This window comes from Amphibalanus amphitrite, unplaced genomic scaffold (assembly GCF_019059575.1).
Source record: "Amphibalanus amphitrite isolate SeventyFive unplaced genomic scaffold, NRLGWU_Aamphi_draft 000794F_arrow, whole genome shotgun sequence".
In the NCBI taxonomy this organism is placed as follows: domain Eukaryota; kingdom Metazoa; phylum Arthropoda; class Thecostraca; order Balanomorpha; family Balanidae; genus Amphibalanus; species Amphibalanus amphitrite.
In genome coordinates, this window is record NW_024882288.1 from 231,870 (window position 1) to 259,590 (window position 27,721).

At 52.8% G+C, this 27,721-nt stretch overlaps 1 protein-coding gene across 1 annotated transcript in view; it reads right to left on the reverse strand.

The window, feature by feature from the left end:
- The window catches only part of LOC122366285 (sodium/glucose cotransporter 4-like), a 42,377-nt gene that overhangs the window by 4,058 nt on the left and 10,598 nt on the right, over positions 1-27,721 (reverse strand). Inside the window, exons 2-12 of the mRNA XM_043338354.1 lie at positions 23,954-24,025; positions 23,610-23,714; positions 21,306-21,470; positions 20,781-20,979; positions 19,410-19,545; positions 18,866-18,956; positions 18,187-18,430; positions 17,607-17,926; positions 17,072-17,162; positions 428-570; positions 45-150 (exon numbers count right to left, since the gene is read on the reverse strand). Coding sequence (XP_043194289.1) covers positions 45-150; positions 428-570; positions 17,072-17,162; positions 17,607-17,926; positions 18,187-18,430; positions 18,866-18,956; positions 19,410-19,545; positions 20,781-20,979; positions 21,306-21,470; positions 23,610-23,714; positions 23,954-24,025 — 1,672 coding nt within the window. The remainder of the gene's footprint in view (positions 1-44; positions 151-427; positions 571-17,071; positions 17,163-17,606; positions 17,927-18,186; positions 18,431-18,865; positions 18,957-19,409; positions 19,546-20,780; positions 20,980-21,305; positions 21,471-23,609; positions 23,715-23,953; positions 24,026-27,721) is intronic.

The window sequence follows — 27,721 nt, forward strand, 5'->3', positions numbered from 1 at the left end:
CTCAATTAGCTATCGAATGTGAGTCTTTGAGTGTCGTCACGTACCATCCTGGAGCTGAATTTCCTCAACGAAGCGCTGTTTGGCAGACTCTGATGGCAGTGGCATCCGCGGCTCCTCGCAACGGCGAGACCAGAACGTCAGACGCCGCAGCTGAAATAAATGTAAATCGGTTATAAAAACCTAAAAAGGTGACATAAAAGGTGTATCGTTGATATACATATTGCGATCAAATAACAGTTGTAATTTCAACCACAGTTGGCATGAAAATGAAGAAATGAGTAACTTACGCACTTCTCGGGAATGGGCTCTCTGAGTTACTTACGCACCCCTCTGGAATGGGCTCTCTGAGTTACTTACGCACTCCTCGGGAATGGGCTCTGTGAATTACTTACGCACTCCTCGGGAATGGGCTCTGTGAATTACTTACGCACTCCTCGGGAATGGGCTCTGTGCACAGTGAGATGACCACCGAGGCGACCAGCACGATCAGGAACAGAATGCAGCCGAAGTGGAGGAAGTGGATGTCGAATATTGCCCGCTTCACCCACTCGGGACGCGTGTCCTCCAGCTCTGAGGGCGGCAGACGAGAGAGAAGTCAGTCCAGTGAAACAGGAAACATAAAGCGATATCAGTATCACCAATATCAGTAATCAGTATCAATGCTTCGACAACACTCCACTGATATTAATATTATACATACACAGCACCCACCGAAGGGGACGGGGACGCAACCTCGTACACCTGTGGATGTCCCTCATCATCAACATCAGCGCTTCACTAAATCCTATAAAATCCTAGCCTACCATGATAGGAGCATGACATTGTGACCTTGCCTGAAATATGCTTTACTACATATCCCCTAAACCCACAAGTCCAATCGGAGCGTTCTTCCACGCAGCGCACGTCCCGGTGATAGCTACTGAAGCCGCGTGCAGTCTCCCGCCGCGCTGGTGTAGTGCGGTACAGTCTACCTCCCTGCGTGTATGTGCTGCGGCACAGTCTACCCACCCGAGCTGCCGCGTCAGCCGCCCGAAATAGTCTCGGCTGGACGCGACACGGACGGCAGTCGTACGTTAGCCGTGACGCGTCGGACAGACGGGACGTGACGTCTCGATGGATAGCTCCACGGACATTGGTCGCGGGAAGCCGGCCAGCGGATGCTGTTCTCAGCAGTGTGACGTCATAGAACTGAGTGCACTAGAACGGACTGCCGCCGCTGGGTTTCCGATCGGGAGCAGAGATGACTAGTGCGTCACCTCAGTTTAAGGAAGATCCAAATTTAGCCAGGATGAGCGAAAAACATCCGGAAGACCCAATACGGTAATTTCAGTGCTGGCAGGCACCATCGAGTGCGATCCTGTCATTTACACGAAACGGTGTTCCTTCTTTTCTCATAAAATTTAGGCATGCTCCCGATGATAAGGATTCGCAATTTACCCGTGTACGGAAAATGCTCACATCATCCTTCCTCAGGCTACAACAGCCCTCTTCACGCACGCACCACACCCTCCTCTCTTCACTCCGAGGTCTATGACCTCGATTACCACCGTAAGCCTGTGAGATCACGCACGGGGCGGTCCAACCCCCGCCAGTGGGTCGCTCCTATCTGGTGTTTTTGTGCGTGGACAGAAGTCCAGTCTGCGCCACACCTTCAGACGCCCCCACCCCCACCCCCACCCCACCCCCCAGCCAGACAACAATGGGGCGAGACGGGGGCGTGTTGGACGCCGCGTGCGCCGGATTTGTGCTCACGCGTGAATCCATTATACGTCCGTCCGGGGTTGGGAGGCTCGAGTTTGAAGGCTAGCTCACACAGAGTTCCTTGTTTACAGAGATTTAATTACATTGTAAAATGCGCACGTTTTTTTTTTTTACTAGACACATTTAAATAATTTCCTTTGATCGCATAGCGATAAAAAGTGAACAAGTATGTTAATCAGACATGGCACTGGAAGTCCAGCCCATGGCGTTATTCTGAAAATTTTGTCAGCCTGCTCGTAGCGGGCACAGGACGTCCGGTCCAGCTGACGTGAGACCCGGTATCCGCGCCGTCCTTTGGTGGCCAGTTCCGGGGTCGATTGAGCCGCTGATGTCACGCCGGTCCTTTGAGTCACGTTGCATCGGTACATGACGTGTGATGATGGCCCAGGCTGAGTCACGTGGTCTTTGTGCATGATTATGATGATTGATGGTTGTTGGCGACGCTTTCGTTCGAATCTCCTTTCATGGTGTGGACTGTATTTAATCGCGCATCGCACAGCATTTGGTTGTTTGGTGACCGAGATCCAGGAGGAAAATGGTTTAATTGGAAAATTGGGAAAATAAATGTTATAACCTATCACGTTAGCCTAGTTAAGATACAACTAAATATTGGATACAGGATAGAGCGCCGGATGCCGACGACTAAGGAACCTCCTTCTTAGGAAGTATATTTGGACCTAATAAAGAGCGCCGGATACCGACGGCAAAGGAACCCCCTTCTTAGGGCGTATGTTAGGGCCTAAATAAGAGAGCGCCGGATACCGACGTCAAAGGAACCCCCTTCTTAGGGAGTATGTTAGGGCCTAAAATATGAGAGCGCCGGATACCGACGTCAAAGGAACCCCCCTCTCAGGGAGAGTGTTAGGGCCTAAATATGGAGCGCCGGATGCCGACGACAAAGGAACCCCCTTCTTAGAGAGTTTTAGGAATGTTTTAGGATGAAAAAAGGATAGTCAGTAGACCTGGTCACCGGAACCGATACGCCTGCCGCATCTCCGTCGAATATCTCATCTGTGTGTAGACCGCGCACTGTTTCACTTCTCACTCGGGCTTCTCACACACTTTGTCTTCTAGTTCACTATATTTGGCGGACAAGGCAGCGAAACGTACCGGGAAGAGAGCGGGGCAGCGCAGTGTCCCCGTCGAAGTCGAAAGGTGAAGTGAGGCCTGAGGGCCGGGGGTGTTTACAACTAGTTTATATACGGCGACAGGGGGTGAAAACAAGACGCGTTGAGGACGGTCAGAGCACACAGAAAAGGCTAAAAATGGCCCGGGCGTCCAGCGCTCCACCCGGAAGACACACACGCCGGGCGCGCACGTGCGTGCCCCACACAATGGCCCGGACCTGGGCCGGTCCTACGCAAACAGGGAGCCGCCCTGCCGCGCCGGCCAGCCAGCCGGGTCAGAGGGGACGCCAGCGTCCCGCGACCGCGGACGGCGCTCGGATCGGCGGCGTGGCGGCGCGGCGGCTCGGCTCAGCAGCGCCGAGTCTCTCGCCCGTACCGCCTTGCATAGGTGCAATTTGTCGGCAACATCACTCCCCCCTGTGTTCGGCTTCACTACGAACGTCGAACACATACATTCGACCGACAAATTGAACAGCGCAAACGAACAGTCAAGAAAGGTGATAACCGAAACGGGCGCGGGTAACTATCATTTCCAAGCTCCATACAAGTAAAAACACGCACAGCATTCCAGTAAGGCGCGGACAGCGGATCGAGATAAAGCGGCCCTTACACTCGCGCGTTCAAACGGGTTACCTTTACACAGCCCTGAACTCAGACTCAGGTCCCTGTCAGGAAGGCAGAAAAATACCAGAGCTAGTGCGGGCGGTCAGTGGGCGGGGGCCGGTAAGTCACACGCACAATGGAATGACGGACGACCGTTGGATACCCTCGCCGAGAAAGTGCAGATGAGCACCGGCTATGGGGGACTGGACGGTTGGTACCTCGGGCATGGGACCGCAGCAGGCAGTGATCAGTTGTCCACGGGACGCAGCCATGAGCGCTGCGTGTTCAGCTCCTCCCGGGCGGCGCTCAGTTCGCGCACCACGGACAGCAGCTCCTGGTTGGCGCCTGGAGCCCCTCTTTGTCCCGGAAGGTGACCAGACGCTGGGCGATCAGCCGTCCGGCGGAGATATCCAGCTCGAGCTCGTCCCGGGGTGTGGTGACGACCGCCGCGCGCCTCCTCCACCTTCTTCAGCGGCACACAAAACTGCATTGCCAGGTCCGCTGTCTGGGCGGCCAGCCGATCCCTCTCGTGTTGTACGATACGCAGTCGCCGGCGGGCGCCGTCAGGCTTGGCGCGTGCTGTCTCCAGCTCCCGTAATGCCTCGTCATTGTTGCCTGTGGGAGAGTCGATCGTCTGCACCGCCGACTCATAATCCTCGCGCTGTCTCTGGATGGCCCGCGTCCCCTCATCAATATCCTTCAGGATCTGGTCGAGGCACAGTTTGAACTGCTTGCTCTCGGCCTCTGTGGCCGTCAGCTGCTCCTTGGCCTGACTGAACCCGGTGAAGATCTGTGTGAGCGTCATGCCCTGCCGCAGGAGCCGGCTGACGGCGGCGGCGGACGGTGACGTGGCCTCCACCGCCTCGTCTGAAAGGCTACCTTTGCGGGTGATTGCCTGCAGCTGCTCCTCGTAAGTCTCCAGCCGGTCGCGCAGCTGGAGGATCACCTTGTCGCGCTCCACCAGGTACTGGCCGTGCTGGGTGTGCGTCTCGTCCAGATGCACCTCCAGCCGGCTTTGCTGCTCGCTGGCCGAGCTCAGCAGTGACCGCAGCTCGTTAACAGAGCGCAGCATCTCATTCGACCTGGCCTCCGCCTTCTCGACGCCCTCTTTGTAGGGCTGCGCCAGCCGCTCGTGTGACCGCAGCTGCTGTCGATAGTTTTCCTCCTGCTCCAGGTCGGCCGCCTGCTGTGTCAGCTGTTCTTTTTCCGCCTGCTCCGTCCCCAGCTGGTCCATCTTGTTGGCAAGGTCGGCCTGCAGCTGGAGGACCCGCGATCTGTGCTGGCGGCGCAGCGTGGACAGCTCCTCTGCTTGCGACTTCAGGCTCTCCAGCAGCAGAGACATCTGCTTCTCCAGCACCTCCTTCTCACTCGCCATCTTCCTCTCTCTGTACTGGAAACTGATCTCCTTGGCGGCAATTTCCTTTGCCTGTACCAGGGCCCGACACTTTGCCGCATTAGCTGCAGCCAGTTCAGCTCCCCGGTCGGCAAGCTCGACCGTCAGCCGGGCCACCTCAGCAGCGCGCCGCTCCAGCTGCTGTACCAAGCTCGCCTCGTCCGAGGGCACCTGGTCGCGCTCTCGACAGGTGGCTAGCTCAGCGGCCAACGCCCTGGTGAGGCCGGCATCTGCCTTCCTGTAGTCTGCGGTGGCCATGGTCCGCTGTTCCTGGAGTCTGGCAGCTGCCTGCTGCTGTTCCTCCAGCCGGCTGGACTGCTCCTGCAGCTCCTGCTGAGCCTCCTGTAGCTGCTGGCCCAGCTCAAACTCATTCTGTTCTGTGGGTGCGTCTGCTGAGACAGCAGCGACCGATACATGTCTCTCGGCGTCGTAGGAGTTGATGATGACCTGGTACTTCCCTGCGACCTCTGGAAGCTTCTCGAGCTGTCTCTCCGTTGCCTGCAGTCGCTGAGTAGCCTGTCGCTTGTTGTTGGGAAGTGTAGGACTTGTCTCCTTCCACAGCAGACCGGTTTCGTGTCGCTCTCCACCTTTGGGCGTGTTTCTTTCCAGCATCTGGAGCGCTTTCTTATCCTCCTCCGATCGTGACGTCGTTTCACTGTACTTTGTTCCAGACGCTTCTGTAGACCACCATTCGTTGACGGCAGCGCACAGCTCCACTTCGCTCTCACTCGATTGACGTCTCAGAAACATGACCCGGCGCCTGCTGCTGGGCGCGATGTCAGACACGCAGCCCGTCAGGGTCCACCCTAGGTCTGTCTTCACAGCGGCCGGTTGATTCGGACGTCCCACACGCACCTCCTTCTGCAGCACTGCTTCAAGGACGTTTGCACCGATCAACAGCTTCACCTGCCCGCCATTATATTGCGGGAACTCCAGATCACGAAGGTGCTCAAACCTCTGAAGCTCTCTCTTCGTCATTGAAGTCGCAGTCACATTCAGCGCTGGCACAGACCACACTTCAGGAATGTTGATGCACTTCTTTGCCCCTGTGCCAAGGGGGCTGATCTTCAGTTTCACTCTCTCGGACGGACGCTGAGTGCCACTGGTCTCCACGTTTTGTATGCAGAGCGGGTGTCGCTCCCCGGCAACGCCCAGCTCCTCCAGAACATCCTCACGACACAATGATGTCTGAGCTCCAGCATCCAGGAGTGCCAGAACGTCTGTCGAACCACGGGGCCCGTGAACCCGCACAGCAACAATCTGTAGCAGTGTGTCTGTGTCCGTTTTTACCGAGGCTGCTACAAACGGCTGGTTCCCGGAACGACCTTCGGCTGAAGATTCAGGCGCTCCCGTGGTTGTCCCTGCTGACGACTGATCCCTCCTCGAGTTGCTCTGATCGGTTCCTGACCGACTTGATCCGCGGTGGAGAAGCGGATGGTGCGTGAGCTTGCATCCCTTCACATTGCACCGCCGAGACACTTTGCAGCTTCTGCTCCAGTGGCCCTTCTTGAGGCATGAAAAGCAAAGACATTCTTCATAGGCAACAGCGCTTCTTGCGTCTGGGGTCTTGGCCTTGAATTCTGAGCAGTCGCTCAGTCTGTGGTTACTGCTGCACACCACGCACACCGGCAGAGAGCGGGCCTCTGGTTCGGTTTCACCATTAGCTCCTGTCGCCAGCGCTGTTCGCCGAACAGGGCCGTCCCTTGAAGCAACTGTTGCACGTTTCCGTTCCGATGTTGAAGTCCCGGACTGGACAGCAGAGAAGCTCAGGATGCTGACTTGGACTTGGAGCCACTCGGTGAACGTCTCCAGAGTCGGTCTCGTCGGTCGCAGCCGGAACACTTCACGGCCCCACTCTCGGGCTAGCTCGCTCGGCAGCTTTTCGACCACTCTTCTCAAGTTTTCACTGCTTGACAGGTCACTCGCATAGCCGAGATTTCGCAGGACGGTGACTGTGTTATGGACGACCGCATAAAACTTCTCCATCGCCGGGAGGTCCATTAGTGACGGTGGCGAGGTCATGAACACATTTCGCAGGTGGGCCTGGATGATGTCTTCCTCTCGTCCGAACCTATCTTGCAAGGTTTTCAAGGCCTCGTGATACAAGTCACCGTTGAATAACATGCCGTCAATGGCCTGGGCCGCGGGCCCTTCCACCGCGTTTTGAAGGTGAGCCATGCGCTCAGCATCCGACAGGGACGGCTGATCATGCACCAAGGCTTTGAAAAGACCAATCCAGCGCGGCCACTCACGTGCATTTCCACGGAACGTTGGCAGAGTCAGTCGCGGTATGCTCTTTACGAACGCTGATGGTCCTGCCAGGTCATTCCGTCGGGGTGAGGCTGGCGGTGGGATCCAGCTGGCACGAGCCAATCCGTCATTCTTGTGCACCCCATTCTCGCCTTGAGGAACACCGACAGCTCTGGGTGATGACGAGATGCAGCGGGGAACTTCGCCACCATTGGGTGCCGGCCGCTGCTCACCTGACGTATGACGGACGCCTCTTGTTACATCGCAGTGGTTAGGCTCCACCTCCACTGGGATCTCGTCATCAAAGTCGTTTCTCCGCTCCCATTCAAGGTCATTTTCTGCAGCCCTCAGAAGTCTTGCCCTCTGCTGCGCTCGTTCCACCTCCTCTTCTAACTCCTTTTCCTCCATCATCCTCTTTTCTTCTAACTCCTTTTCCTCCATCATCCTCTTCTCTTCTTCCATCCTGTCTTCTTCTCTTCTCCTCTGAGCTGTTCTTTCTGCTTCCTGGTTTCTCAGCTGCCTTTCTCTGTCTTGCCTGGCTTTCAAATGCTTCAGCTCCAGGCTTTTCATCTCTGCCGTTATTACAGCTTCCCTGGACGCCGCTCTGGAGACTCCTGAAACACGGGATCCGTTCGCTCTACTCCCCCCGTGATGCAACTTTGATGGTGGTGGTCTGTCATCTGCTTGCGACGCCGCGCAGCAGCTCACTGGTCGGTGCGTAGTCGCCTCTTCAATTCTTTTCACCGTCTCGGCGTGCCGTGCCGTCAGTCGGGTGGCGTACTCTTCCGCTTCTTCCAGTTCGCAGACCTCCTGCACCTTCTCAACATAGGCGTCATTGGCTTCCATGAAACCATCCAGTGTCGCATTCAGGGTTTCGAGCCGCTTCTTTAGTTCTTCCTCAGTAGCTCGGCGCGCGATCTGAGCCTCCGCCGTGTTACAGGCACGAGTAAACGCGGCGGCCTTGCGCCCGCGCTGAAGTTTCAGGTGCTTCAACACGCATGCAGTGTCTCCAGCTTCCTCGCCGGCAGTGTCCTGACTCACCGTCGCCGTCTCTGTGTTCTCCGCCTGAGTCGAATCTTCCATCATCGGAATTTTCTTCTCGATCCGACTGGCACACACGAGGCACAGCTTGTAACCTACAATCAATCAGTGAGTCGGCGACGGGCAGCCACAACGGTCTTCAGTTCTCACTTCAGGCCAGGACCATCCGGCCCGGAGGACCAGAAAATGTTGGCGACGCTTTCGTTCGAATCTCCTTTCATGGTGTGGACTGTATTTAATCGCGCATCGCACAGCATTTGGTTGTTTGGTGACCGAGATCCAGGAGGAAAATGGTTTAATTGGAAAATTGGGAAAATAAATGTTATAACCTATCACGTTAGCCTAGTTAAGATACAACTAAATATTGGATACAGGATAGAGCGCCGGATGCCGACGACTAAGGAACCTCCTTCTTAGGAAGTATATTTGGACCTAATAAAGAGCGCCGGATACCGACGGCAAAGGAACCCCCTTCTTAGGGCGTATGTTAGGGCCTAAATAAGAGAGCGCCGGATACCGACGTCAAAGGAACCCCCTTCTTAGGGAGTATGTTAGGGCCTAAAATATGAGAGCGCCGGATACCGACGTCAAAGGAACCCCCCTCTCAGGGAGAGTGTTAGGGCCTAAATATGGAGCGCCGGATGCCGACGACAAAGGAACCCCCTTCTTAGAGAGTTTTAGGAATGTTTTAGGATGAAAAAAGGATAGTCAGTAGACCTGGTCACCGGAACCGATACGCCTGCCGCATCTCCGTCGAATATCTCATCTGTGTGTAGACCGCGCACTGTTTCACTTCTCACTCGGGCTTCTCACACACTTTGTCTTCTAGTTCACTATATTTGGCGGACAAGGCAGCGAAACGTACCGGGAAGAGAGCGGGGCAGCGCAGTGTCCCCGTCGAAGTCGAAAGGTGAAGTGAGGCCTGAGGGCCGGGGGTGTTTACAACTAGTTTATATACGGCGACAGGGGGTGAAAACAAGACGCGTTGAGGACGGTCAGAGCACACAGAAAAGGCTAAAAATGGCCCGGGCGTCCAGCGCTCCACCCGGAAGACACACACGCCGGGCGCGCACGTGCGTGCCCCACACAATGGCCCGGACCTGGGCCGGTCCTACGCAAACAGGGAGCCGCCCTGCCGCGCCGGCCAGCCAGCCGGGTCAGAGGGGACGCCAGCGTCCCGCGACCGCGGACGGCGCTCGGATCGGCGGCGTGGCGGCGCGGCGGCTCGGCTCAGCAGCGCCGAGTCTCTCGCCCGTACCGCCTTGCATAGGTGCAATTTGTCGGCAACAATGGTAACCTAAGCTGAGTCACGTGGTATCACTACATGACGTGTAGTGATGCCGATGATGGCCCGGGCTGAGGTACCGTGATGTAATGGATTCAAATCGGGCGAACTGGGTGACATTGGGCTCAGTCCCCGTTTTGCGAACACTTTGGCAATGGATGAAATGGACAGCATGTACATAGTACATTCACTGGAGGTTTTACAATTCTAATAGTTCATTGCTTGGAACACAAATGCAACAGCACCAGTGTAAATAACCTCAACAGAAATCTGTTTTAAGTTTCGTCGTAAGTCCTTTCCGTGACATATCTACTCAGAGTACACAATTGAAAGTGTTATAAAGGCACAGGTTACAGTAATGTTTAAGCACAAGTCAACCGGTAAGAAGGCAAAGCTAAGTTTAAGTGGGATATTTGCAATTATCGGCACATGATCGGCCATTTGATGTATGGACGCTTCATGTGGAAATTGTCTTGATTTCCAGGGCGTGCCACTGCGGCAACTAGGTGATAGGCTACGGCATTTTGAGCGGCTGCTTTCAGCTTTTAGATCCCCGGCTGTGTGCACCCGTCTTTATTAAGACGGGTGACACACCGGCGGCGCTAAAGCCCCGCATAGAAGTGCTCGTAGTAGGCAGGTAATTTAGGATCGTTTTCGTTTTCTTCCACTCCCTCTCTTCTAGGGACATTCTGTCCCACAACCCCCCCACCTCTTTCTCTCTGATCTTTCGTCGTTGTCTGGGGGCCTCCGAGGTTACCGGCAGCGCCGGCCCTCTTGCCCAATTTTTTCATCCGGATCGGACTAATTTTGCTATTTGCGGTTCTGCCCGCTATTGATTCTTCTATTAATAATAACCAGATATAAACACAAATTAGCCGTACTTTACATCCCATCTTTACATTAAATTTGATATTCGCTTGAGATTTACAACACAACAACATGGACTCGGCCGAGACCACCGACCCTGCACCGGGTCACCCTTCCGAGGAGCCCGCCGAGCTCCCTCCCTCCCAGGCCATCCCCGAGGGACCGGCTTTCCTGCTGATAACAAGGAAGGAGGGAAACTTCAGACACACTAACCCGTTCTCCCTCCGCCGGTCCATCGACTCATACATCGGTCCGGTGAACTCACTGAAAGCACTCAGGAGCGGCGCCCTCCTCATCGAGACCAAAACGGAAACCCAAACGATCCAAATGATGCGAACGGCCTCCTTCAGAGGCACCCCAGTCACGATCAGCCTCGCCACCCGGCTGAACTCTGTCGAGGGGTCGGTCCGCTCCGACGCCCTCACCGAGATCACAAACATGGAGCTCCTTCAGGAACTACAGACCCAGGGCGTCGTACGGGTCCAGCGCCTCCGGTCCCGCGACCTCCAAAATCTTGGGCCGAACCCCACCGTCCGGCTCACATTCAGCGGCCGCATCCTCCCGCAGGCCATCCGATGCGGGTACCTCGCCGTGCCCGTGGACCCCTGGGTCCCGGCCCCGCGCCCCTGCACTAAGTGCTGGGCCTATGGACACTCTAAGCGCGCCTGCCGTCGACGCCAGCCCATGTGTGGCCGCTGCGGCGGGCCGCACGACGCCGAAAAGTGCGACGGCCCTGAACAGTGCCCCGGCTGCGGCGGTCCCCACCCGGCGTGGGACCGCCGGTGCCCTATCGCGGAGGACGCCAGGCAGTGGCACCGCGCGGAAGTCAAGAACCGCCGCGCGGAGCACCGGGCCCAAGGCCACGGTCGGCCCAACGGAGCCACGTGGTTCCGGGAGGAGCGGCCCGACGGGCTGCTCCCCGCCCCTCACCCGCCGTCGGACATCGGGTCCCCTCCCACTCGTTCCGCGACCGCCGCCGCCGCCGCCGCCGCCGCCGCCGCCCGCCCGACCGCCGCCGCCGCCGCCGCCCGCCCGACCGCCGCCGCCGCCGTCGCCCGCCCGACCGACACCGCAACCGCCCCTCTCGCCGGGGACGACTGGCCGCCCCTGCCGGCCCCAGGCGCGACCCATAAGGTGGCCTCACCACCGGCACGCTCCGTGCCACCCGCTCCTAAGCGCACTACCGAGGACCCAGAAGCCGGCGCCAGGTCCTCACCGGCCGCCCCTCAGGCCTCGCCCTCCGTCCGGTCCGTCACCGACACCGACACCGACACTGACGACCCCGCTCCAAGGCCGTCCCGCCTCTCCAAACACTCGAGCGGCTCCGCGGAGAGCCTCGGCAGCGGCCAGTCAGAGGCCGACACTATCTCCCTACAGCTCGACGAGCTAGACACTACCATAGTCAGCGCCCCCACCCCCTCACCGCCGCCCCACGACACTCCACCGCTCCGCCGGAACAACACCGTTCCCTTGAGCCTGGCCGACCTGGATGTGCTGGAGTCAGCCAGGTCCGGCCCGCTCACTCGGTCCGCTCTAAAGAAACAGTAATATGCCACAACACACGGAGGAATTCCTGCTCCAGTGGAATGCTAACTCTGTAGTATCCCACTGGGCGGAATTCCGTGAATATATAGTTAATAAAAAGCCATTAGTAGCCGCCATCCAAGAGACCCACTTCCTCGACACTGACTCGACTAAATATAACTTTAACCTCTTTGGATATTCTCTTTACTGCAATAACGTAAATGATTCCCCACGCCGAGGCGGTTCGGCTTTGTATGTCTCTAACAACCTTCTACATCATCAAGTTAACTTTGACTCTAACCTAAATTACGTTGCAACCACAATCAAAATTGCACAGCGAGACGTTAATGTAATCTCTCTCTACTTGTCACCTAGTATTAACGTAACGTACCAACAACTGGATCGACTCTTTGGCCAAATCCCCTCCCCTAAATTGATAATAGGTGATTTTAATGCTCACCACACTGCCTGGGGCTGCAACAACATAACACAGCGCGGCACCACACTTTACAACATCATTAACAAACATAATCTCATTTGTCTTAATGACAAATCACCAACATTCCACAGAATCATGAACGGAACAAATCAATACTCGGTAATTGATCTTGTGCTGACTTCTCCAGAAATCAGCTTGCTTTTTACCCCAAAAGTGCAAATCGACCAATACTTTAGTGATCATTATCCTATGCATATAACAGTTGAATCCTCTTCAAGGTCAACCATAAATACATACCTCCCGAAATGGAACTTTAACAAAGCGGACTGGACGACATTCCAGGACGACATAGATGAACAACTTGACATTCTTAGCTTCAACGACAATACAAACAATAACGTAAATGACAACGATACAGTAAACATAGAAAGTTTCCTTCAGATAATAGGCGAAGCAGCTGAACGTTCTGTCCCATTGACAAAGCAAAGACAGGGTTACAAACACGCCCCGTGGTGGACGGAAAACTGTCAAAAAGCAGTCGCGAGGCGCCGCAGAGCCCTACGGAAATGTAGGGCCTGCCCCTGTGTTGCTCATGAAATTCAGCTCAGGAACGAAATCAGGAACGCAAAAGAAGTCATCAACGCAGCAAAAAAAGAGTCTTGGGAAAGCTTTTCGAACAAATTCAACCGTTTCACACCCATTACTAAAGTCTGGGAACATCTTAGATGTTTCCGCATCAATAAACCAAAGATATATAAAATTCCGTCACTGATTATACAAAACACACTCACAACAGACCCACAAGCAGTTGCCACACAATTTGCAGCCCATTATGCAAACATATCCTCAAACAACAACTACTCAGGCACTCTACACAACAACCTCAGCACCACCCTATCAACACTCACGTTCCAATCCGACAACACAGAACATTACAATCACCTATTCACCCTATATGAACTACAACATGCAATCGTAAAGTGTGGGAATACTTCGGTAGGCCCGGACAAACTGCCCTACATGTTCTTCAGAAAACTAACCCCCTTTGGCCTTGAACACTTTCTCAAGGTCATCAACCAGCTATGGGTTGAAGGCCACTTTCCGGACTCCTGGAGAGAAAGTATAATCATCCCCATTCTCAAAAAAGACAAACATAGCACCGATCCAGCTAGTTACAGACCAATTTCATTGTCGAGCTGTGCCTCTAAAATCGTCGAGAGAATGGTCAACAATCGAATCAGAGTGTACCTAGAATCACAACACAAGCTCTCACAACACCAAAACGGATTTCGACCAGCACGCTCCACAGCTGACAACTTGATACACATTATTGACACGATACAACAGGGGTTTTTCCATAATAAAGTTACAGCTGCACTCTTCCTCGATCTGAAAGCAGCCTTCGACAAAGTACATCACAAAGCTATACTTATAAAAACACATAACATGGGAATACGCGGCCGAATGGCCAATTTCATAAGTAATTTTCTTAATAACCGCACTTTCAAGGTCAGAGTAGGCAACACCTACTCAACCCTACATAACCTCGATCACGGCGTCCCTCAGGGAAGTCCTCTCTCCCCGACGCTCTTCCTTATATATATAAATGACATCTTTGACAATATACACAATGTAACACATAACGTACACTATTCCATGTACGCGGACGATTTGGCGGTCTGGACGTCGCACCACAATGTGAATGCGGCATACCAAAAACTTCAAACGGTACTAAACCACGTAAACAAATGGTGTGACAAGTGGGGAATGCAAATTGCTCCCCACAAGTCAGCCTCACTAACCTTTTCCAAACAACGCAGACACCCCACACCTCCACGCCCGCTCCGTTTGGGCCGGGTTGAGATTCCGCAAACAAATACCTTTAAATATCTAGGCATCACACTGGACAGGGGACTCACTTTCACACAACACATAGCAGACATCACAGGAAGGTGCACCCGGCGCCTCAACATCATGAAATGTATCTCTGGTACACACTGGGGCGCCGACAGAAAAACACTGACACTTCTATATACATCTCTGATTCGATCCATCTTGGATTATAATGCCTTTTTACTAACAAATATATCCACTACTCTCAGTAACAAGGTCGAGAGTATCCAGAATTCCGCTCTTCGCATTATTTCTGGCGCACTCCGCACTTCGCCTTCATCGAATCTCCGTGTTGATTCAAACATTCCTCCTCTGGAAAGAAGAAGAGAATACCAGCTTATAAGGTATTACACGAAAGTAATGGCAAGAAAAGATACAATACCATACGCTATACTCAGTAACCTACCAGAAAATAACATAATAACACATAGAGAATACAAGTACCAAACAATAAGAAGACACCTTAAAAACATACTTAGGGACTATAAAATAGAAACTCCAAAGGTTCTTGATAACCCTCCACTGAGCCCGTACTGGACTAGGCACCCCATCCAAACCCTCATCCTCTTCGATGACAACAAAAAAGACATGAACACTGATGAAATGAAACAACTTTTCCTCGAATTCCAAAACGACCATAAAGACCATACTTTTATATACACAGACGGCTCTCGGGCGGACAACAAGACCGGAGCCGCCTTCTATATAAAAGGATTCGCACAATCCACCCGCCTCTCCGATAACCACTCCATCTTTTCGGCCGAACTCTACGCGATCAGTGCAGCGCTTCGACACGTAATCAACAAACCTGATAGACAACTAATGATTTGTACTGATTCCAAGGCAGCAGTGCAATCAATCGCAGCGGCCCATAATGATTCGCACCCAATCACGCGAGACATTAAAAGACAAATTAATCAAATCACCGACCAAAACAGAGAAGTTAAGATAATCTGGATACCCGGTCACGCGAATATTGTGGGGAATGAGCGCGCGGACAAAGCGGCCAAAGCCAGCCTCCGTGATCCCCCCAATAACTCCCTCCCATGCCCGGTATCAGATTATCTTAATGTCATTTACACGTCCTACAAAAAGTATGTCCAGTTTGAATGGGACGTAAATCCACATTACTACTTTCACCCAATCAAACCAATTATCGGACACTGGTCGACTGCTTATCAAAATACCCGGCTTAAAGAAGTAATTATAGCCAGACTTAGAATCGGACATACTAAATTGACACATGAATATATCCTTGATCAAGGCCCCCCTCCAATCTGCCAACGTTGTAACATAAGATACACAATTGAACACTTCTTGATCCACTGTCCCCAATATCAAGCAGAGAGGCAACCTATAATCCAATATATCACCCACAACCAACTTGCACTTTCAATTCCTACTCTCCTCGGCGATTCTCACCCGGATCTACTCGACTTGCTTTTCACTTTCCTGAAGAATTCCAGGCTAGACCGATCCATATAGCACAGTCTCGCGCTCAGTTCCGTGGTCGGCCAGCCGTCGATAGCGGTTCTGGGCGCGGGACTCAATCTTTTTGATTTCCTGGATACTGGCCATGTCAATTAAGGAGCCCCGAGCTTACGGGCACCAGCCGCCGCCGCGGGGACCATTGGCACGCGGCGGCGGGCTCCTCTGCCCCCCATCTGCTTGGAGAAAGAGGTGTCGGCACTATGCCGTCCGCAACGACCCGTTTAATGAATTGTTACGTCACTGGAGTCCGCACTGAAACGTCAGTTCTCTAATCATACCAATCAGCACTTGGTGGGGGTTTTGTAGGAGCCCCGAGCTTACGGGCACCAGCCGCCGCCGCGGGGACCACTGGCACGCGGCGGTGGGCTCCTCCCCCAACTCCTTGGACACATGATTTTCTCTTGGTTTTTCTTGGTTTCTCTTGGTTTCTCTCGTGATTTCATCGTAATTGTTTTTGTTTCCATTGTTCTTGTTGCGCCGTGATTTCGTCTATGTTTGCGAGCGCGCGCGTTTGCGTCCCTCCGGCGGCGGCGGCGGCAATCGGCACCTGCCCATCCCTCTCGCGGTTCTCGACAGGGATCCCTCTTAAAGGTTGAGGCCCACTCGAGACACATAGCCCCACAAACACACTTACACATTAGCGATATAACGTAACGTAATATCAAAGCAAAGGGATTTTTCCTGTGCAATTTGGCAAAAGCGCACAGGTTTTGCCCTCTAAGATAGGCACCAGGTTTTTCTAGTTAGGACTTTCCTGGTGGAACTCGCAACACAACAACAGCACACATTACAACACTACCACATTTCAGCATCAAGATTCAGCAGCAAGAAATGTAAGTACTCAAAATCCCTCTCGGCACTGCCACTCTGGCACCCTTTCTGGCTTTCCCTTGCACTTGCTCCCACCGGACGTCACATGAGCCGGTCTAACGTAAACTTTGCTCTTGATATTGCCTTGGGCCGGAATAACATAGCCGGCATTAAAGTAAAGTAAAACGGAAGATCTGGCTAATTGCCAGCTAGTAACTTCCCCCTACCCCGACCAGGGCCTCGGCCTGTCGGGAGCAAAATTCAAAAAAAAAACTGTCTTGATTAGGTCACTGGGTGTATACTGTATAAGTATTATAGGCCGCCTGAGTGCATTGAGCAGGCGCGCTTTTATTCGGCCTTCAGCCAGGTAAGTACGTCGCACGGGGTGCCTATTAGAGCACTACTGTTACAGCCTGTATGGCACTGCGTCGTCAGACGGTTTACCGCGAAATCACGCCAGCAAGGCATGGCCAATATCGCAGAACTTCGCCGGCATCGAGTACCGAACCTGATACGACGCAGGGGTCTATCAGTGCGGAATATACGGCGTCCCTGGTCGCCCCCGCGGTCTGTCCGCAGCCACTCACCGGAGCCGCACGGCGGAACGGTGTAGGAGAACTCGATGCCGAAACGGACCATGCCTAGCACCAGTCCCAGCATCATGCCCCAGAAGGCCCCCTGAAACGCCCAGACGTCAGGGGCGTGAGCCACTCATTTAATCGAGATCTTCTGAAAAAGTTAGTGGTGGTGAATCAAGTGATTTTAGGGAAAACACGGCTGAAATTGCTTACGAAATGTACAATTTTTGCGTTGAAGAGCAAGCATATTCCAATATTGTTACCTTCACGCTGTTATCGAGAACCTCTCACGATTCCATACCGCTACCAACTCTAAAACGGCCGAAATGTGTCCTGGAGATTTACAAAGCTTTTTTTCGTATTCAACTTCATATACACCAGCATATGAAAGGGAGCATGTAGTTCATGCACCGTTCCTTTTTTTCTCCTAGCTCGAGGCACACTCGAATAATTGCGGTAATATTTTCTCATGCGTGCTCGAATCTCGGTCCTGTTTGGATCCACGGCTCATCACCTGTTAAGTTGAGTCTGACTGACGCCTCACCTGTTCATTAGCTCTCGGCCAGAAGACGGCCAGCAGGTAGATGGCACAGATGGGCGGCGCCAGGTAGGCGGTGATGCTCTGGATGTAGACGAACAGCTGGCTGGAGGCCGACGAGTTGATGATGGGGATCCAGACGATCGAGACGGCCACCATAAACACGACGAACACCCGGCCGGCGATGACCTGCTCGAGCTCCGAGGCGCGCGACCGCAGCCGCGTGTACACGTCGATAGTGAACAGGGTGGAGGCCGAGTTGAAGATGGACGTCAGCGAGGACATCAGCGCCGCCAGCATCACGGCCAGCATCAGACCTGACACGCCTGCCGGGTTGGACCCACGTCAGGGACTAGGCGAAGAGCCTGAGCATCATCGTTCATCTGAGATCAGTGAGCCTTCCTTGGAATACAGATCGGCCACATGCCATCGACTTATACTTATCTGATGCACGCCGACTCCTCAGCTGCAGACATTTCTCTGCTAACTATCCGTCCCTCTCCGTAACTCCTGCAGCCCCTCCCCTGTCCTTCCGCAGCCCCCCGCGGTGTCTGAGGCTCTGCGCTCCCCCACGTCCGGCACTCACCGACGGGCAGCAGGTTGAGCACCAGCTCGATGTACGCCAGGTTGGAGCAGCCGGTGGGCGAGCCACAGATGCGCTGACAGGCCTCTGGTTCTGAGCACGCCACGGAGTCGGTGTACAGCACGCGCGCCGCCATACCCGGGAACACGAGCAGGTACAGCGGCAGGAACTTGAGCGCGCCCGCCAGCAGCACGCCACCCTTGGCGTGCACCAGGTTCTTAGCCGAGAGGGTGCGCTGCACGATCACCTGGGGAAGGCGCCGGTGTTCAATCAGCTGGCCGTGATGATCGTCCGCCGAGGGGCGGGACGCTACCAAAATGTGGTCGTTGGTATTCATTGGTCAGACACTGCGATGACGCAGGTACCAGCCGCAGCTGAATGCATGATGGGGGCAATGGGGATTCTGTCATGCATCGGGAATGAGTTCTCTGGATGGGTAGACAGAGGCTGCATCCTAGCTGCCGTGTCTTTTTTTAACAAAAGAAAAGAGATCAAAACTTACAACGTTTCTCGTCGACGCGCTTTGGACTAATATAGTGCGCGTTTGGTCAGTGACGGCTGCAGATCCTACTCAAAAGGATTACCAGGTCCAGCATAGGCCACCAATACCCAAAAGTAGGCCCAGTACTACTCTCAGCACCAGACCACTGACACAGTGACACAGTTGGACCCAGCGGCTCACCTGGTCAGAGCACCAGTACCAGACGGCCGATACGGTCAGGCCGAACGTCATTCCGGGCCAGGGCAGGTCCGACTCGCCCGGTACCGCTGACCTGAGGGACACAACACACACGACCGGTGGAACGGTAACAGCGGCCGTCCCTCCCACAAGGGATCTGGTATTTACGTACGAGACTGAGCCTAGCAGCTCTTATCAATATCACTAATTTTGATCAGTGAAACAGTAGAAAGTTCCTTTAGTGTATCGACGAATGCCGACGAGCCTACGTTCTTTCATCTAGCAATGAAATGGAATACCACTGCAGTTCAATAAGGAAAATATGTACGAAATATAATGCTTTCCTATTTCTGTCTAACCAATCAGACGACAATTTACTAAACTGCAAGTGAAAGGGGTCATTTGGCCTTTACGCTCAACACCTGTTGCTTTCTACTTTTACTCAGACACACCCTTAGCAGCTTAAAGACCCATTGAGTTCACGGTCGGCGTTCCAATGTCTGTGGGCGGCGGCGGCGGCGAGCCCGCTGGGAACGGGCCGGCTGACCTGAACAGGTGCATGGCGTCCGGACGGGCGGCGGCGCACGACTGATTGTCGGCGTCGTACAGCGTCACGTTGGCGCTCGGCTCCTTCTCGAAATACTGCTCGATCAGCGCATTGTAGCCGCCGACGGCCACAAACGCTGCCGGGACACGACACGCGGTGGTAAACGAGGTGCCCGACCGAGACAGGACGAAACGGGACCAGGAGGAAAATGGGCCAGTGAAATAGGTACTTTAGTAAGAATGATTTTGTCGGACTTCAACATTTTGTCTCTTCCCGGCATCTTTAGTAACACAAATATAAATGTTCCTGGAATTTCAGAAATGACGTTAACTCGCGAGTTTCTGGGGGGGGGGGGCGTTAAACGCCCCCACTTTTTTCTCCGGGCCATAGCATAAAAATGGCGCGCCGCAGGCGCGCCAAATTTTGGGGACCTGTAGGGAATTGATTGAAGTTTATTGTGACACAGTTTCAAAAAAATCGGTCGGAAAATTTTTGAGATATCGAGGTTTTAGTGACGTTATGATTTCTGAGTTTTCGACCAAAACGGCATATGTTCAAAAAATCATATAAAATCACAGAATAGACATACAGACATGCCGTAAACGACATTAGAATGCCAATACCATGAACAAGCAAATGGCTATCTTCAATTATTGATTATCGTTCCGCATTTTCCAAAATCTTGAGCTGAATCTTGACAATTTCTCGTGACTACTTCACGACCATGATAAATGAATTTCTTAAATTAAACTTTTTGAGCCAAACACGTACACATATGATAAAATGAATGTCACCACCGTGTTCTACGGCCCAAATTACCCATAAAACATGTGTCATAGGCTGCGAATAACAGTTTTTATTTTCGGGGATATGTGCCTACCCGGTTGACCTGACCTTGACCCTGACCTATGCTTGACTGACCCCTACATGAAACTGACACTCTTGTAGGCCTTATACGATGGATTGTGCACCGTTTGGACAGAGTTTCTGACGAGAGGCGCCCATTGCGAAGTCCTGAAGTACATGCTACTGAAAGCCCGATTTCAGGTGTTTGACCTGACCTTGACCCGACCTGTGACCTCAAAATTCAACTTTAAAGTACTCATCTGAAGCGCCTCGTCGCGTTCTTTCGTTTACCGCCTCGTGCGTTTCGCTGCGCCTACTGGTTCTCGAGTTATCGGCTGGGGGCGTTTAACCCCCCCCCCCCCAGCAAACGGTGGGTGGCGAAATACCCCAGCAACTGCCGGGTTAATACTTTGTTTTAATTTCCAGCTTATCAATGTGAATGTAAAGATAAATAATGTTTTTTCATGAGCCATTTATCATGGCTCAAAACCCAAAGAATCCAAAGAACATGGCGTGCGGACTCACACATGACGCAGAGTATCATGGATCCGGCGATCATGAGCACGGTCTGCACGGCGTCCGTCCAGATGACGGCCGTCAGTCCGCCGAAGATGGTGAACATGGCGGCGATCAGTAGGAGCACGATGATGGCCAGGTAGAGACCCAGGTCGCCCTCCCACTGCATGGCCCGCTGGATGAACAGTGCGCCCGCGTACAGATCCGCCTGCCGGGGAGGAAAGGTCAGCGGGACTGGGGAGGCAAGGGTTGTCAGAAGGGAGAAAGGGCGGCAGGGTCAGAGGAAGACCTAGTGAAACGGTGGATGACAAACGCGATGAATACCCTACTGTTATTCTGAAGAATGTTTCATGCGCACGGTCATTCATCGCAAGCTTTGATCTTTTTGCAATCATTCTGCATCATACCTTGCGCGTTGATGCATCTTCATGGTACTAGAAGTGCGACGGTTTTATTTCATCACGTAGCCACGTCATAGTCTATGGTTACCCCAGGGCCCAGATGTCTGCGCTCTGCAGGCAACTGAAAACTTACCGAGACCTTGGTGAAGATGTAGAGCAGGATGGCGAGCACGGAGAGGTAGACTCTGATGCGCTGGCCGCCGAACCGCAGTCGGAGGTACTCGGGCATGGTGTACACGCCGGCAGCCGTGTACACGGGTACGAACGCCCAGCCCAGGAAAATGAGCACAAACACCGCCTAAGGGCAGGCACGCGAGAGGTGGTTATCAGTCGTTATCAGTCACCTGAACAAACGGTACACCGCCGCGCCTGTCAGCATACATCGGTCAATACTCAATAGCCATCAGGTCACGCAACGCCTGTCGAATTCCACAGAGAACGCCTCTGCCTAAAAGATGAGGAAACTGCTGTAGATGCCAGATATTTTGGAATGCAATGAGCCCTTCATCTATCTAGTATCCCCATGTAAGGATGAACTGTGAGTGACCTTTACGTTTCAATGCGATAACTGGCTGCCAATAACAGTCTGACACCCTCCCTAAAGTTTGTGATTCCCATGTCGACATTGTAGAAATGGCGCTATCCAGCCGGGGAGACAGCCGAAGACAGCCGACGTTATTTATACCGTGGCTCGGAATCGATGTTTCCAATTCCATGGGTGTCTAACTTCCATGGGCACGAGGGGGCTGTTTCTTTTCTGTACGTCAACAAACGGAGCAGTAGTTTACCGAGAAACAATCCGGTTAAGTTCGCCGAATGTCGTTCCGAGTCTCGCCATGTTGTCTGTGTCGACAACCACCGGGAAAGTCCGTGACCCCAGGATGAGCAGTGGGTTGCTGGCACAACATTGGGCAGCCAACAGACACGGGAGGAGATAACGGTAACGGAACAAGTCGGTTTCCGATCTAATGCTCGAGTCTTATGGTCGAGTTATTGCTGTAAATGCGTTTTTTTTTTTGTCGGTTAGAGCTTCAAATAATGAAATATTGCTCTATTCGCCGGTCAAAAAAAGTCCAAAGCCTACGCAATTATGTGGTAAATATTCCATGAACATTGGGTTTATTTGGTTTATTTGCATTATTTCCATCAAGTAATTCCAGGCACAAGTAGGCTGAAAATGACCATAAGCTGCTTTATAAAACGGCATTATCTACCTAACTTATTATAGAAATAACTTTATATTTGATCGGCTCTGCAGAGATAAATATAAAGGACTAACAAGTAAACGCACTAGATAACTACTCATAAACATAGATACATCAATGCATAGAAATATAAATCATATAGCGGTTAACACACGCTAGTTATTTACCGACATTCATGGATGGTCAATTATTAACCCTCGCCCGCACATGGGGGGGGGGTGGTTGCCACCCCCCCCCCCAGACAGTCTTTCTACTCTGCACTCAACATTTTTAGAGCTAGAAGGCTGACTTTTCGTATAGCTGCTCGTCTATCCTTTCTTGATGTCCACTGAAAATTTCAAGTGTCTGTGATTTTTGGTTTCGGAGATATGACCTTGTTTTTCAGGTCATGTATGACCCAAATGGCCAATTCTCAACATCTTGCATTTGCCATGGGCCTTGTGAGCTTTTGACACCCTGATTTCGGCCTTTTTTGCCAGTCTTACCTCCCACCTATCATGGAACATGTTGTTCGACGATGTACAGGGGTCAAGGTCAGGGTCAAGGTCAACCTAGGTCATCTAAGATAATTGCGTTTTAGGCAAGCTGAATTTACTTTTTGTGAAGTTTTTTTGACTGCATTTTTGGTAAAAAGCTTCTCAGATCATGATTTCATGTGATATGGACCCAAAAACAATCGGTGCGCACATCAGTATACACACAGACACACACAGACATACAAACACATATAATTGACCTTGACCTAACTTGACCTGAAATGACCTCAGCAGCAAAATTCTGGTCGGATAGTGTGACAAAGAGGTTCTAGCTGGCTTGGCACCAGAAAACAGCATCGTCATCGGTATTTGATAAGCAGCGCACTTGATATCCAACGGTGACCCAAAACAGCAACATTTTTTAGTTTGACCTGACCTGGAAGGTCAATGACTGACCTGAGAAGGTAAAACTGGGTATCATTGGATTCGTCTCTTCCTAAAGAATCTTTTTGGTCTTTACTGCTAAGCTCTATCTCCAACAGGAACGAAATGGCGCGGGGGGGTGGCAACCCCCCCCCCCCCCCACCCCATGTGCGTTCTAGGATGGGAAAATGGCATGTGCGGGCGAGGGTTAAAATAAACCACAATACCATTACAGACAATACCATGGGCGACCCTCAGATGCTTGAAATAGGTACTGCTTCACGCACCACTGTAAACAGCAATGCGTGCACGTTGCGCGGCCGCCCGACTTACGTTGAGCTCGAAGCCGGCCACGGCGATTCCGGAGGCCGCTCCGGTGCCGGCCAGTCCGATAAAGTGACCGCTGCCGATGTTACTGGCGAACAGGGATGCCCCCACCTGCAGGGGAGCGGGGGGGGGGGTGGTCATGGGGCGCGGCATTTACCGGCGGCAAGTACATTTTCTGACCGGTGCAAGGCTGGGTCAAGTTGTTTTTAAATGAGCACCATCTTCAATAATGAAGCGTTACATTGGTCGATATCGCGAGATTATAGTTAATTTCCAATGTCGATATAATGGAAAATGGTGTGAAAATGCCATTTTTAACCTGAACTTTCTCCCCTTTTGATAGTTCTTACCGGGATCCAGTGCATGCTTCTGGAAGCCAAGAAGTATCCTTTCAAGTTATCCTTCTTGCTTCTTCTTGAGCTCTGAAACAATCAATTGCATGTCAGATACATCATCATCAATACTAGCCTGTATAGCGTATTTAGGGTTCCGGCAGTTTCCGTGCCCGAGTTTCCCGAATTGTCCTGGAAGCGATCCACATCGCGTCATCCCCTGCCACAGTGGGTCGGCGCTGTGCGGTAATCCGGGTCATTCAGCGATAGCCACCGCCCAGCCAGCAATCCCACTCCGTTCCCAATCGGGATTTTCGGACTCAGCCCGCACCACCCCGATCGGGACCGGAGTGGGACGGGATTGGGAAATGAGACACTTTGTACGGGCTGGAACGGTCCGGATATCCCAACCTACCCCGCACGGCCGGTTGGGAGATCCCGCACGTATCCGGACCGCCTTATGACGTTTTAACAAGCGCTGAACTCTGATCCCGATCGGGATTCCCTAAATCTCCCCGTACAACCGGTTCGGAAATCCCGCACGCATCCGGACCGCCTTATGGCATTTTAACCCTATTCCTGGCGGGCTCCGCCGGGACAAGAAACTGGCGGGGGGGCCGATTCGGCCCGCCCCTGAGATCTCGAGAACGAAGCAAGATAGCGACAAGCGGTAAACGGCATCGGATACGCACGGCCAAGATCTACAATTTTTACTAAGGTCATTTTCAGGTCAGGTCAAAGATGACGTCACAGGGGTCGAAAAAGTCAAAATGGCGGCACTAGATATGGAGAGAGTTTTTCTCGAATAACTTTCGAATTAGTCAAGATAGGAACAAACTAAGGGCATCATCGTGATCCTCTCGTCAATCCGCATCGAATGATATATATGTTGACCTCGCAAGGTCAAGGTCAAAGGTTGACCTCAGGTCACGTGACCTCGAGGTCATCATGTATATCATTCGATGCGTCTTGACGAGCTGAACACAATGAGACCATCCACGCGTCTGTATCTTGTTCCTGTACGGAGTTATTGGCCAAAAACCTTTGGTGACCTTTGATGACGTCACATGACCTCACAGCTGCCCAACAGCAAAACAGACCTCAAGGTAGTGAAGGTTGATCGTATATGAAGTCATGTATGGTATATGGGGCCATTCCGACCCGTTTTAGTGGTAAAAACAGGGAGTTGATTTTTCCCCCATTGACTTATAATGGGGAGGTCGCGAAATTGACCTGACCTTAGGTCACCGATATCAAAATTCCGAGATATACAAATTACACATACTGGTACCCTAACTAAACTCTGAAGAGAAGAAATTGATCGGTCAAAAACTCTAGCTCTGGCGTGATTGCAAACTTTTCTGAGGTAGCGTCACCAAACCGCCTCTGGTGACCTGACCTGAGGTCAGATCAACTCAAAATTTTCAGACATGTTGCGTAGAAGCCTTTTAGGAAAAGTCAGAAAATTTGAGCTTCCTAGCTCAACGCGTTTGGGAGATATAACCAAAAAACCTCAGGGGGGCTCCTGAGGCCCCCCCCCCGCCAGGAATAGGGTTAACAAGCGATGAACTCCGATCCCAATCGGGATGTCCCAACTCGGCCCGCACGGCCGGTTTGGGAATACCGCAGGCATCTGACATATTAACCGCAGTCTTATAACCGCAGATTGCTGTTATGCAGATGCGACCACTTTGCTTGCGCCACCGCAACCCCCTCGCCTTTTCATTATTCTCCAACTCAACCTTTATAATGCCTGCACGACAAAATGAATTGCATTGGACACTGAAATATATTCACAAATTTACTGGTTGCACACAGGTCAAATTTTCACAAATTCACAGCCTGGCCAGCACATTCGTGGCGTCGGCCATCATCTTAGCGCCGCTGCAAGGCACTGGCACAGCGGACTCACTTCCGGTGTTCACAGTCGTTATAGCAGGCCTGCGCCTTGTTCGTGTCGGCTCCTCTGCGGACAGTGTGTCCGTCTGCCGTCACGAGCTTCAGAGAGCCACCGCGAAACTAGACGTCTGGCATCTGGTCGGGCGGTTCACTACTGTGCAAAGAGAGCATCTGAAAATGACCAAGAGGTTATTAATCAAAGTCTGGGACACACTAAAAATCACTAAGAAATAACCCACATCTGACATTTCACATGGTATGCCTGGTAATACAGGTTTCAAACCTACAATGCAACCATTAACGACACTTGACAATGAGACCAAACATCTTCTGTCCATGATAACTGATCAAACATGCGACAGCACGAGTGTAATTCACATGCCGTACAACCACAACGAACATAACAATTTCTATTACCTATAGCTTTCCCGCTCCCTACATCACGGATGAAGTGTGCACTATACTCACCCTGTTCTCAAAGACGGACTGATTTCCCTGCAACGACAACAGTTGAACCGACCGCTTGCTAGAGCCAGTTCAAAAGCAATATCCTGAGGCAGCAGCTCAAAGGAGGGATCGACACTTGACCAACGCGGCAGCTAGACTGGCCGCTGCGCTCAGAGGACGCGTCTGCCTGCACGCGGCCCATCTGATTGCTTTTCCAGGCCTTCTGGGCCACCGGATATGGTGCCCGAAGCGCCTTCTCAGATCGGTTGGGATAACAACGTAAATCACAAGCCTGTCTAAACATGGGATTCGATTGGGCTATCCGTACCGCGTCCCAACCGATTAAGCATGCGGTCCGGAAATCCCGAGTCGCCCCTACCGCCGGCCATCGAGGTCCGGTATCGATTGGGACAACCCAAGCCTACCCATCCCGGTAGGGACAAGTCGGGACATCCGGAGCCTATCCCGACCGTCCCCAACCGCATCCCGGACGAATTGCTGGCTGGGCGATTGTACTGTGGCCGCGCCGCCGCCGTGCTATCACGACTAACAGCTCCCGAAATACACCGAGTGCGGCCCGGCGTGGACCACCAGACTGCAGATCAATGTCATTCACATACCCGCCGCCCCGGCGAGATCCCGAATATTGCGGCCCCCCTCTGCGGCGTGCCTGCGAATGGCACCCTTTCACCCACTACCAGTGACATCGGCTATTCAAACGAGCCAGGCCGCCGGCGGCGCATACAGCCAGTGAGGTGGCGGTGACGCAAGTGCACCGTCCACGTCATCGGGACAGCGCTCTAATTGGGATTGCGCCCAAGGATGCCTTCCGCCATATTCCAGAGGTTTGTCTGAATACAAACGCGTCATCTTAAATAATTTTTTTTTTTTGTATTTGTTTCCATAATTATACATATGTCCCCATTTCACATAAGTCGATAGGAATTAAGTAGTTCGGGAGTGTCTATAACGAATGTCTACAGCTTGGCGAAGCGTTGTCGACGTTCAGGGTAACCGCCATTAGACCGCCGGATTGATCACGGCCCGCGTATGTCGGCTGTCATCAGAGCACTCTCGCTGTGTCGCTGCCTCTCTCAGCAGTTCTGGCCGCGGCCGTGCCGCCGGGAGCGCGGATCCATCGTGACCTGTCAGCGGCGTTTGTTGCCGACTGAGCGGGCACGACCGGAACGGGAAGGTGGGGGACCGATGGTAGACCGATGGCGGGCCGATGGCGGGCCGATGGCGGGCCGATGGCGGGCCGATGGCGGACCGATGGAGGACTGCTGGGCCGATGGTGGACCGATGGAGGACCAATAGCGGGTGGCGGATCGCAGGTGACAGACCGACAGACGTTGAGAGCGGTAGCAATTATAGTGCAACGATGCAGAAGGTGCAAAGGTAGAGAGAGAGAAAGAGAGAGAGAGAGGAAGAGAGAGAGAG